Source organism: Cynocephalus volans, chromosome 4 (assembly GCF_027409185.1).
Source record: "Cynocephalus volans isolate mCynVol1 chromosome 4, mCynVol1.pri, whole genome shotgun sequence".
Lineage (NCBI taxonomy): Eukaryota > Metazoa > Chordata > Mammalia > Dermoptera > Cynocephalidae > Cynocephalus > Cynocephalus volans.
The window spans coordinates 130467720-130481421 of record NC_084463.1 but is presented as its reverse complement, the minus strand read 5'-3'; the positions used below and the strand labels follow the sequence as shown (position 1 = coordinate 130481421).

Genomic DNA, 13702 nt, shown 5'->3' with positions numbered 1-13702 from the left:
CATCTCTTAAGGGAGGACTGCTGCTGCTGGCCGGTCGTGGGGGCTCAACGCCACTTTGCCCCCGGCAGGAGAGGCTGCCTCATTTACAGGCAACAGCTTTGAAGTGTGGAGCAGGAAAAGAACTGATTCTTAGCTGCAAAAGCGAGTCTTGAAACAGGGAACACGGCGCCAGGGCTGCTGTGGATGCAGCCAGGATCCCGGAGGCTGGGGCCGCACTGAAGGCGGCCAGCTGCCCTATTCAGGATTCGAGGTTTCAGGCCGGCATTAAAGAAGATTCCTGGGAGCGCCCGAGCCGCGCCGCGACTGAACAGCCCGAGGCGGCAGCGCCGAGAACACGGAAGGCAACAAACCAGAGACAGAGCAAGCGCCCGACCTGGCACAGCACTGTGAGTGATCCCTGGCACAGCTCTGTTCGGGGGGTGGTTGCCCACGCGGCTCCCGCCTGCACCACCAGGCCACTCACTGCCCCGGTGCTGCCTCCATTTTCCCAGGTGCGGGAAGCTCCGCCCTGCTCAGCCATCACTGAGCCCATTTGCTTGGCCTGGCGCGGGGCTTTCCGGACCCTGCGGGCCGGCCTCCTCTCCCACTCCCTCCACGGTTCTCTGGCGGGGCTGGGGGTGTGGGGCGTCCCGACCAGTGTTGGGAGGGCTAGGAAGTACGGGCGGGCCGACTGTCACTCCACCACACCCTGGACTCCGCCCCGGTAAACTTCCTGTTACTGGGAGGCAGATACCATCTCTGCGACCACCAGTTTGGAAAAAAGCCTAACGAATTTCTGGTTGGGAATAGTGTGGTAGGAGAGTTCCCAGGTCCGCTTGAACCTGCCGGAGAGCAGGCTGCAGGCGGGCACTAGACTCGGTTTATACCGGGGGGATACAAAGGTGAACAAGACCTGAGAAAGATCTACACAGTGCTACAAAAGCACCCAGAGAGACCGGTCGTCTGTGCCTAGCAGAAACCTGGTAGACTTCCTGGGCGAGGCGGTGCTGAGCAGGGTCTTGAAGGCCCAGCTGATAGACGAGGGGTGCAGAAGACACGCCCCAGCCCAGCACAGTGTGCACAGAGGGGGGAGACGTGCGGCCAGGGAGGCGGAGACTCGACAGAAACCACACACCCGGTGGGGTCGCCACTGCACGATCTAACAGCCTGGGCCAGAGCACACGGAACGGGGAGAAGTCCTGTACAGAAAGTGAAAGCTCAACAGAGATCACACACCCTGTGGTACGTGATACACCAGCCCAGCAGAGTACAAGCTGACCAGAAAGGTGGATCCCCGGAGAAGCCCAAGACCCGAGGCAACCACACACACAAGACACTAGAGGCCAACTGAGCAGTCACGGCGGGAGCCATACCAAATTGGCAACCACAGCAACATCCTAGTTAGTCATTAGTCTCAAACCGGTGGACTGTGAAACCCCCTGCCACAATGAATAAACACCAAAAAAAAGACACCAGAAATACAAAAAATCAAGAAAGTACACCACCAAAAGTTAATAAATCTCATACTGTAGATCCTATAGAACAAGAAGCCCTTGAAATAACTGATAAGGAATTTCGGGTGATAATTCTAAGGAAACTGAATGAGATACAAGAAAACTCAGCTAGACATCATGATGAAATGAGGAAAAGTATACAGGATCTGAAAGAGGAAATATACAAGGAAATCAATGTCCTGAAAAAAATGTAGCAGAACTTGCTGAACTGAAGAAGTTATTCAGCGAAATAAAAAACACAACGGAGAGTTTAACCAGCAGGCTTGTCGAAGTTGAAGAGAGAACCTCTGAACTTGAAGATGGGCTGTTTGAAATAACACAAGCAGACAAAAAGAAAGAAAAAAGAATCAAGGACATGGAAGAAAATCTGAGAGAGATATCAGACAACCTCAAGCGCTCAAATATCCGAGTCATGGGTATTCCAGAAGGGGAGGAAAATGGAGATTCCATTGAAAACATATTCAACAAAATAGTGGCAGAAAACTTCCCAGGTATAAGAAAAATCACAGATCTTCAGATCCAGGAAGCTCAACGATCTCCAAACGTATTCAACCCAAAAAGGCCTTCTCCAAGACATGTCATAGTCAAATGGGCAAAACTCAGAGACAAAGAGAGAATCTTAAGAGCTGCAAGAGAGAAGCGTCAAATCACCTATAAGGGAGCCCCAATCAGGTTAACATCAGACTTTTCATCACAAACCCTAAAAGCTAGAAAGGAATGGGATGATATTTTCAAAATACTAAAAGACAAAGATTGCCAGCCAAGAATACTCTACCCTGCAAGGCTATCCTTCCGAAATGAGGGGCAAATAGTATATTTCTCAGATAAACAAAAACTGCGGGAGTTCACTACCACAAGACCACCCTTACAAGAAATCCTCAAGGGAGTACTGGGTTTGGTTCCTGAAAAGTAACTACCACTGCCATAAAAACCTAAGAAAAATCTAAACCCGCTAGTACAATAAAAATGGCATTCATGAAGAGAAAACAAGCTAACAAAAACACTATCTACAACCTATGGAACCAACAAACAAAGAAACCAAACAGTAAATCAGAAAGCAAGGAACAAAAGACACCTAAGACAACCAAACAACCAATAAAATGCTAGGAATAAATCAACACCTTTCAATAACAACTCTTAATGTTAAAGGCTTAAATTCCCCAATTAAAAGACACAGACTGGCTGACTGGATCAAAAAGCAGGACCCAACTATATGCTGCCTACAAGAGACCCACCTCACCCATAAAGATTCACACAGACTAAGAGTGAAAGGATGGAAAAAGATTTACCATGCAAACAGAAAAGAAAAACGAGCTGGAGTGGCTATTCTTATATCTGACAAAATAGACTTTAAACTAAAAACCATAAAAAGAGACAATGAGGGACACTACTTAATGATAAAAGGACTGATCCATCAAGAAGACATAACAATCATAAATATGTACGCACCCAATGTTGGAGCAGCCAGATTTATAAAACAAACTCTATTAGACCTAAAGAAGGAAATAGACACTAATACCATAATAGCAGGGGACCTGAACACCCCACTGTCAATATTAGACAGATCATCTAGGCAAAGAATCAGTAGAGAAACACAAGATCTAAACAAGACACTAGACCAATTGGAATTGGCAGATATCTACAGAACATTCCACCCAACAACCTCAGAATATTCATTCTTCTCATCAGCACATGGATCATTCTCCAGGATAGATCACATATTAGGTCACAAATCAAGTCTCAATAAATTCAAAAAAATTGCAATTATCCCATGTATCTTCTCAGACCACAATGGATTAAAACTAGAAATTAAGAACAAACGAAACTCTGGAAACTATACAAACACATGGAAATTAAACAGCATTCTACTTAATGACATATGGGTCCAAGAAGAAATCAAGCAGGAAATCAAAAAGTTTATTGAAACTAATGAAAACAATGATACATCATACCAAAACCTGTGGGATACTGCAAAAGCAGTATTGAGGGGAAAATTTATTGCATTAAATGCTCACTTCAGAAGAATGGAAAGATGGCAAGTGAACAACCTAACACTTCACCTTAAAGAACTAGAAAAACAAGAACAATCCAATCCTAAAGTTAGCAGACGGAAAGAAATCATTAAGATCCGAGCAGAACTGAATGAAATAGAAAACCAAAAAACAATTCAAAAGATCAACGAATCAAAAAGTTGGTTTTTTGAAAAGATAAATAAAATTGACAAACCATTAGCATGGCTAACAAAAAAAAGAAGAGAGAAGACTCAAATAACAAAAATTAGAAATGAAAAAGGCGATATTACAACTGATTCATCTGAAATACAAGGAATCATTCGAGACTACTACAAACAACTATACGCCAACAAATTTGAAAATCTGGAGGAAATGGATAAATTTCTGGACACACACAAGCTCCCAAAACTGAACCGTGAAGACGTAGAAAATTTGAACAGACCAATAACAATAAAGGAGATTGAAGCTGTTATCAGAAGGTTCCCAACAAGGAAAAGCCCAGGACCAGATGGATTCACAGCAGAATTTTACCAAACATTCAAAGAGGAATTGACACCGATTCTTTACAAACTATTCCAAAAGATTGAAATGGACGCAAATCTTCCAAACTCATTCTATGAAGCAAACATCATCCTGATACCAAAACCAGGTAAAGATATAACCAAAAAAGAAAACTACAGGCCGATATCCTTAATGAATATAGATGCAAAAATCCTCACTAAAATACTAGCAAACAGAATACAGCAACACATACGAAAAATTATTCATCACGATCAAGTGGGATTCATCCCAGGGATGCAAGGTTGGTTCAACATACGCAAATCAATAAATGTGATACACCATATTAATAAACTCAAACACAAGGACCATATGATCATCTCTATAGATGCTGAAAAAGCATTTGATAAAGTTCAGCACTCATTCATGACAAAGACCCTCTATAAGTTAGGTATAGAGGGAAAGTATCTCAACATAATTAAAGCCATATATGCCAAACCCACTGCCAATATCATCCTGAATGGGGAAAAGCTGAAAGCTTTTCCTTTAAGAACAGGCACTAGACAAGGATGCCCACTCTCACCACTCCTATTCAACATAGTGTTGGAAGTACTAGCCAGAGCAATCAGAGAAGAGAAGGAAATAAAGGGCATCCAGATTGGAAAAGATGAGGTCAAACTGTCCCTGTTTGCAGATGACATGATCCTATATATCGAACAGCCTAAAACCTCTACAAAAAAACTGTTGGAATTGATAAATGATTTCAGCACAGTAGCAGGATACAAAATCAACACACAAAAATCAGTAGCATTTCTTTTCTCCAATAGTGAACATGCAGAAGGAGAAATCAAGAAAGCCTGCCCATTTACAATAGCCACCAAAAAAATAAAATACTTAGGAATTGAGTTAACCAAGGAGGTGAAAAATCTCTATAATGAGAACTACAAACCACTGCTGAGAGAAATTAGAGAGGATACAAGAAGATGGAAAGATATTCCATGCTCTTGGATTGGAAGAATCAACATAGTGAAAATGTCCATACTACCCAAAGTGATATACAAATTCAATGCAATCCCCATCAAAATTCCAAAGACATTTTTCTCAGAAATGGAAAAAACTATCCAGACATTTATATGGAACAATAAAAGATCACGAATAGCCAAAGCAATGCTCAGCAAAAAAAATAAAGCTGGAGGCATAACACTACCTGACTTTAAGCTATACTACAAAGCTATAATAACCAAAACAGTATGGTACTGGCATAAAAACAGACACACTGACCAATGGAATAGAATAGAGAATTCAGAAATCAACCCACACACTTACTGCCATCTGATCTTTGACAAAGGCACCAAGCCTATTCACTGGGGAAGGAACTGCCTCTTCAGCAAGTGGTGCTGGGATAACTGGATATCGATATGCAGGAGAATGAAACTAGATCCATACCTCTCACCGTATACTAAAATCAACTCAAAATGCATTAAGGATTTAAATATACACCCTGAGACAATAAAACTTCTTAAAGAAAACATAGGGGAAACACTTCAGGAAATAGGACTGGGCACAGACTTCATGAATACGACCCCAAAAGCACGGGCAACCAAAGGAAAAATAAACAAATGGGATTATATCAAACTAAAAAGCTTCTGCACAGCAAAAGAAACAATTAAAAGAGTTAAAAGACAACCAACAGAGTGGGAGAAAATATTTGCAAAATATACATCTGACAAAGGATTAATATCCAGAATATATAAGGAACTCAAACAACTTTACAAGAAGAAAACAAGCAACCCGATTAAAAAATGGGCAAAAGAGCTAAGTAGGCATTTCTCTAAGGAAGATATCCAAATGGCCAACAGACATATGAAAAAATGCTCAACATCACTCAGCATCCGGGAAATGCAAATCAAAACCACATTGAGATACCATCTAACCCCAGTTAGGATGGCTAAAATCCAAAAGACTATGAACGATAAATGCTGGCGAGGCTGCGGAGAAAAAGGAACTCTCATACATTGTTGGTGGGACTGCAAAATGGTGCAGCCTCTATGGAAAATGGCATGGAGGTTCCTTAAACAATTGCAAATAGATCTACCATACGACCCAGCCATCCCACTGTTGGGAATATACCCAGAGGAATGGAAATCATCAAGTCGAAGGTATACCTGTTCCCCAATGTTCATCGCAGCACTCTTTACAATAGCCAAGAGTTGGAACCAGCCCAAATGCCCATCATCAGATGAGTGGATACGGAAAATGTGGTACATCTACACAATGGAATACTACTCAGCTATAAAAACGAATGAAATACTGCCATTTGCAACAACATGGATGGACCTTGAGAGAATTATATTAAGTGAAACAAGTCAGGCACAGAAAGAGAAATACCACATGTTCTCACTTATTGGAGGGAGCTAAAAATTAATATATAAATTCACACACACACATACACACACACACACACACAAACCGGGGGGGGGGGGGGAAGAAGATATAACAACCACAATTATTTGAAGTTGATACAACAAACAAACAGAAAGGACATTGTTGGGGGGGAGGGGGGGAGGGAGAAGGGAGGGAGGTTTTGGTGATGGGGAGCAATAATCAGCTACAATGTATATCGACAAAATAAAATTAAAAAAAAAAAAAAAAAAAAAAAAAGAAAGGATGATTCTCAAACAGGAGAAGGGACAGTTTACCTTTCCATTTTAGAGCTAAGTTGTGAGGACTGATGGTAGAAAGTCGGGTGAGTGCTCATGAAACTATTTTTTTCTGGGTGAAATACTGCAAGTCATCCAAGAGAATTAAGGAGAAAGTAAAAATGTTGGAAGTTTGAAGACATGAAAGTGTAAAAGTTTAAATTGGCCTTTTAGGCCACTGAGATTACTGAGAATTATAGAGTTATACAAGTTTTCTGATCAGATTTGAAAACTTACTGTCTATCATGATGTCTAATAAATTATGGAAATAAGAAGTCAGTAGTAATGAGATGGCATAAAAGGTGAAATAGTTAAAGGTCACCTCAGAAGAGATTTTTAAGATGAGTTATCACGTTTTACTGTAGAATGATTTGTCAGAGAAACTTGATTGTAAATCCCAGCCACTCTGTGTGTGACTTTAAATGATAAAATACATGTTGCCTGGCACACAGTAAATCCTCAATAAATATTAAATGTTTCAATAAAATATTTAATAATAGAATTTTAGAATACCAGAGTTTGTTTTACATGAAATAGGTGTTATAGAGGATAAACTGGAAAGGTTTGGAAGGGAAGGAAATAGCGGGAAATTGAGTCTAAAGAGAAAAAATACAGAGTATTTTGTAGATAAAAGATTTATGGAAATAAAAGATAAGATCATTGGAATAGCTTAATTCTTAGACAATAACCAAAGATAATAAGGAAGTGAGGCATGATGCAGTTAGCTGGCCATAAAGTTAAACAAACGAAAATCCCAGGAGTCCTCTGGTGGATAAAAAGTAAACAGCTTGGTCTTTGCACGCTGCAGTTTCAGGGGCTGGTATAAGGGTTCTGAAATTTTACAATTTGAATTCCACAAGTATGTAGTTGAGACAAGAGTCCCAGGGGGAGGCCAAACATCCCTTCTGACTAGTCCTAAATATGTACTATACTTTAGAAGGGCTTGTCAACTAGCTATTATATAAGCATACTCTGCTGATGTCCTCTTTGTGCATTTAATACTGTTTTTCCATCTGAGTAGTTTTTCCCTTCATCTCTCCTCAAATTCTACCCACACTTTGACTCAATTTAAGTCTTTTCTATACCGCTTACATCTGCATAAACATCTGCATGTTACATATATTGTAGTGAGCAGGTCGGAAGCCATGTGGGGACCTAAAACTGCATGGGCTCTAAAAGATTTTAAAAGGACATAATTTTTCTTAGCATGCATTTTTCTGAATCTCTCTTTTCCCATGATTATTTGTATTTTGAACTTTGGTTAATGGGGCAAGAGGACATTATTTACATAAAGGTAAAGTTGTTTTCCAGTTAGCCTGGAGCTGCAGACTTGCCACAAGACATGTGCTATCCAGACCCTGAGAAACCAAGGAAGACACCAGTAAAACTATGCTGATTCCACTTCTCCAGCAGGACCCTGAGATAACAGCATGGATAGGAACAGGAACCAGATGGAGCCTTGGCAAGACCTCGCACCTGGCTCCTTGCACTGAGCTCCCCGTGGCTCATGTCCCTTTCCCTCCTGCTTTTTGTTTCCATGTTCCAGTCCCTCAACCTCTCAGTAAATCTGAGTCTTTGAGATGGTTTTGGTCTGACCATACTCTTTCAGGTTTACCAGAGAGATGGGTTAGCCTAACATCTCTCCTCAGGTCACCGGTATTCCTGAATAAAAGCTGACTTCCATTTTCACTGACATTTGCTTTTGAAGTTATTTGTTTCTTGTTTGGGGTAGGTATCCAGACTTGGGCCCTGTAATATATATATTCTGTTCATAGTTATTTCATGTGCAACTTACATACAGTTTAAGTTGAGAAAGGGTAAAAACCAAGATTTATACTGCTTAACAGTGCCAAACTCATTGTAGAAGCTTAATGCTGCAGTACTAAAGGTTAGGTGGTTTTACTAAAGAACTGCATTGATACCAGGTTGTCCTGTTTCAGTCCTTCAACAAAGTTGTGCTACTATAAAATAAATTAAGAAGAATATAAAATATAATAATACAAAACATGGATTGGCAAGTATTTTCTTATGGAGTCAGAAAGTATTTCAGGCTTGTAGACCACATAGTCTCTGTTGAAACTACTCAACTCTGCCCTTGAGCACAAACACAGCTACAGACAATGTGCAAATGAATAAGCATAGCTGTGTTCCAATAAAACTATTTATAGAGTCAGGTGGCAAACCAGAAGGCTGTAGTTTGCTAACTCCTGCATAATAAGAAAAATGCTCAAAGTTTATTGTGTGATGTGGAAAAAAAATATGGCTCAGCAAATTAAAAAAGGTTGAAGACAATTGACAAGAAAATACTGTAATATCCTATGACAGAAATCTTAAGAGTGCTTAGTTCTTGGTATTATAGGAAATTATAACAAGTTAAAATTATAAAAAGTACAGCAGACACATTCTAAGGTGATCCCCATGATTCCAATCTCCTGGTATTCATGCCTTTGGGTAATCTCTTCTCCTTGAGTGCAGTAGGACCTGTGACTTGCTTCTAACCAAGAGAATATTGCAAAGTTGATGGGATGCCACTTCAGTTAAATAAAATTATAACACCTATCTCGCTGAGAAACATTCTCCCTTGCTGGTTTTGAAGAAATAAGAAGCCATCTTGTGATCCGCCCTCCTGAGAGGGCAGCCTCTGGCTGACACCTAGCAAGGAAATGAAATGCTACCAACAACCATATAAGCTTGGAAGCACGTCTTTCCCCTGCCAAGCCTTCGGATGAGAACCCAGCCCTGGTTGACACTAATTGCAGGCTTGCGGAGGACCTGGCTAAGCTGTGCCTGGACTCCTGACCCACAGAAATTACAAGGTAATAAATGTGTGCTGTTTTTAAGCTGCTAAGTTTGTGTTAATATTGTTATACAGAAACAGAAAACACAAAAGTAAATTCATAACTCGTTGTAATTGTCCAACAGCATATCATTTATTTCCCACTTTTAGAACTAAAATTATATAACTAAGAAATTATTTTTAAATAGAATGTATTCATAAATGACACATAACTTGTATTTTAATTACTGACAACTTCTATTAAACCTGTTTGATGTTCAATATCTTTGCAAATAGATCAAGATCCTTTACTTAAAAAGAGACTGTGTAAACTTTAAATATTTATGCCATCATTTCACTTTTGATACTTTAAGGTGTTCCCAATTTACCCACATATAAGACTGTCAGAATAATTTAAATATAAAACATCTCAAAGCCTATTCTAGTATTAAAAAACTAAAGATGTTTCAAGAAAAGTTATCTTTTATCTTTTATTTTTTTAAAAATCTTTTTAATTGAGAACTATCTTCTATTTTTAAAGTAAATGTAGAAGTTCCTTAGTTCTTCAACTTATTCCTCATAGAATGTCCTTTCATGTATTCATATTTATTTATTTTGGTATGTATATTCAGAAAGTCTAAAGTAGACTTACTCTGAGTTTTTCTGGCAATGCACATTAACTGTAGTTTCCATAATTGCATTGCTTCTGAAACTGTAAATACACTACTCTGTAAGCCCACACTTAGGTATAGCTATACACTCACACATACGATTGCCTTGGTAAATGAACAATCCATTTCATGAGAAAATGGTTAAAAGGCCGTCAATCTATAGTGAAAAGTTGTTAGTGCAAATAACCTTAATGCTTTAATCTTCTCTTACTTCTGTGATAAAAAATAATCTTTCAGTGATGAGCAATACAGTAATACCCTAGGCTCCTAACCACTGACCTTAAATCTCCACATTTAGTTTATATTTTGGAACTAATCTTCCCTTTCTTAAGTTAGTTTTCATTCACTGTACAAATCACAATGACATGGAAATGGAGAAAAGTTAAGAACCTATCAGATGAGACTCCTAATCTGCTAACCTAATCTATTTGTACTGGTAAATATTAAAACATTTGAAAATATACAGTGTTATCAACAGTGAGATGAGGGTAAACAGTTATTTTTATAACTTTTGGTTGAAGTGCATGAAGTATATTACTCTTAAGAAAGCAATCTATTAATATCTAACATAATTTAACATGCCTCAATCAAGTCTATATTTTGGAATTTATCTTACAGATATTCATATATGTATGAAAAGATTATTTACAAGATTATGCACAAGAGCAGTGTTAGTAATAGAAAAATGGAATTAACCCAAAGTTTTCAGTAGAGAACTATTTCTACAAATTATGGCACATTCATACAATGAAATCCTATGCAGTTGTTAATGAGAATGAGGTATACCTACATGAATGCACAAAGATCAGTCTTTAAGATGTATTAAGTGGAAAAAAGCAAGATGCTGAATGCTCTCATATATATTACTTACATAAATATTTGGGTGGGATACCCAAAGCACTATTATCTCTTGGGACTGAGACTGAGGAACTGAAAGAGCAACCTAATTTTCTTTACATACCAATTTGTATTTTAAGTATTTATTTAACCAAAACTGTAAATTATTTTTTTCAATAAAAGCCTTCAACCATTCTTTATTTACCGAAAGATAAGTTTTTATAAATGTGACTTACATCACCATTTTCAAAATTTCTTGATCCTATGTTATTTTTCCCTCTTAGATGTACTGTTAAGAATAAATGTCTTAGAAGTCCTTAAATATCTTAAAAATGGATGAATGATACAAATATTATCTAAAACATATTTTACTTAATTTTTATTAAGAGTTGCCTATTATCCAGAGACTTGACCACTAAGCCCTAGGTAAATTTCCAGAAGATAATACCATAGTGATCAACATAAATGACTGGTGAGAAATTCCAAATCCTTTGCAGTGAAGAGCTACACAAAAATTAGTGGTTTGGTTGAGTGAGCACAGGGCCAAAGTGATTAAATGTCATAATTTAAGAAAATTAATGTATTACTTTTTTAATAGCAATAAGCTACAACTATACAAACCAATCTTTAACAAATACTATTCACCTAGAGATCTTGTTAGCAGTCCCTAAATGTCATTTTACTATTTAAAAGATAAAACTTTCTGACTGGAATGGAGAAATCCCGATCATGTGAAATAAAAATTTTTACAGTGCTGCAACTTCTATCCTTATTGTGCATATTTTTTTGGCGACTGGCATATGGGGATCCGAACCCTTGATCTTGGTGTGATAGGCACCAAGCTCTAACCAAGTGAGCTAACTAGCTGTTCCATTGTGAATTAATTAAATAAGAACTCTTTGATGTTTAGAAATTTGAAAATTCATTAAAAGAAAAAAATCCCCACAAATATGGGCTTTACTTTACTATTTAAAACTTTACTATTTTAAAAAGGGGTACAACTCCTATTTTACTGTTTGTGGCTGTTAAAGAAAACATTTAAGAAAGCGACATAGTAGAGCTATAAAAACATGAGCTTTGAAGTCACACTAGAATTCAAATCCTGGTTCTCTAACAATGCCACGCTGGGAAAGGAACTTCACATCTCTGAGCCTCATTTCCTCATGTATAAAATGAGGATAATATGGATTATATTTAGCACCTCATGAGGATGTTATATTAAAGGAAACAAAAATATACAAAGCATTTAGCACAATACATGACCCACAGTAAGAGTCAAATAAAGGACAGCTCTCACTCCTATTATTATTGCTCTTCACTTATCCGGCATAGATGGGGAATAAGATGTTCTCTATAACTCTTTTGAATTTTCCAGATAGTGCTTCATTTATTAGACTAATGCTTTTGTACTTGACAAATTTTAAGCACCATCACTTTGTATTTTAATCATTCCTGTGGTAAATTCTTCTAAAATACCTCCTATATTTCTTTGCTACCTTAGAAGGAGGCAATAGATATAAACTAGCCTTTATTGATGCCTGGGACTAATAATTGTTTACATTATCAAAATTTTATAGTCCTGGTATACTGTATACTGGTCATATTAAATTTGGAATATTGTATTCAATTCTGGGCATGGTGAAGAGACAATGCCAGGCTAGAACATGCATTAAGAGAACAGTTGCAGAGTGAGGAGTTTGAAACTCTAACACACACAAACCAGGTTAAGAAACAATGTCTATTTTGGAGAAGATTTGAGGTGATAAAATAGCTATTTTCAAATATTTTAAGGGTGTCATATAAAAAGGTAGGTAGATTCATCATGTATTATATCAGAGGTCAAAACTAGGAACAATAAATACATTGCAGGTATAGAGATTAAACATTAATATGGGTGGTTTGATTATGTAACTGTCAAGGCTTATTCCAATTCCAAGATTTTATGATCTAGACCACAAAATAAGGCAAGTAGAGTTATATATTTAAGGAAGAACTCTTGTCACTTTAAAGATGAACAAAAAATATGATTTATTAGTTTGTTACTTTTCTTTCCATAAAAAGACAGTAATGATCAAATCTGCGATATATACAGTGGACTTAGTAAATCAATTTCTCAAATTAATCACAGTAATAATCCCACTCTAAATACTGAGATTCTCCCCCCAAAATCAATTGGCATTAATTTTAGTCTTTTTTAAAAAATGAAACAAAATGCCCTGTAAACATTTTAAAATCATAACAGCTACATTTTCAGATATATTTGCCTAATTTATTTCAAGTTCAGATCAACATTTGAATTTAAATTAGAACTTCAGGTAAATAATTTCTAATTTACCTTAAGTTCTATAGAGAATTAACAACTTAAATATTTAGTATCAGAATGAGAAAACCCATAAAATCATTATGCACAACAGAAAACTGTGATCAGAAAAGCAAAGCATGCATTTTATACTAACCAATAAGAAGAACTGTTCCAACGGCTAAACCTCCACCTGGAAATGAAACAAAACCAAGAAGAAAATTAATCTATCTTTTGTATTATCTTTAGCATAAAAGTTAGGCCCATCAAGGACAGGTACTTCAATAACTTTAAAATTACAGTTGCGAACAACATTTTAATTACCTTTTGCTCAAGGTACTATTATGAAATAATTACATATTATATGTAATTACACATGACACATTACAATTACTTTCATAATATACTGTACTATCC

At 37.4% G+C, this 13702-nt stretch overlaps 1 protein-coding gene across 5 annotated transcripts in view; it reads right to left on the bottom strand.

Moving 5' to 3' along the window:
- Nucleotides 1-13702, bottom strand: part of ELP4 (elongator acetyltransferase complex subunit 4) — a 263052-nt gene that overhangs the window by 241861 nt on the left and 7489 nt on the right. For all 5 annotated transcript variants that reach the window (XM_063093887.1, XM_063093888.1, XM_063093889.1 and 2 more), the window contains exon 2: nt 13443-13478. In XM_063093887.1, the coding sequence (XP_062949957.1) occupies nt 13443-13478 (36 nt within the window). The remainder of the gene's footprint in view (nt 1-13442; nt 13479-13702) is intronic.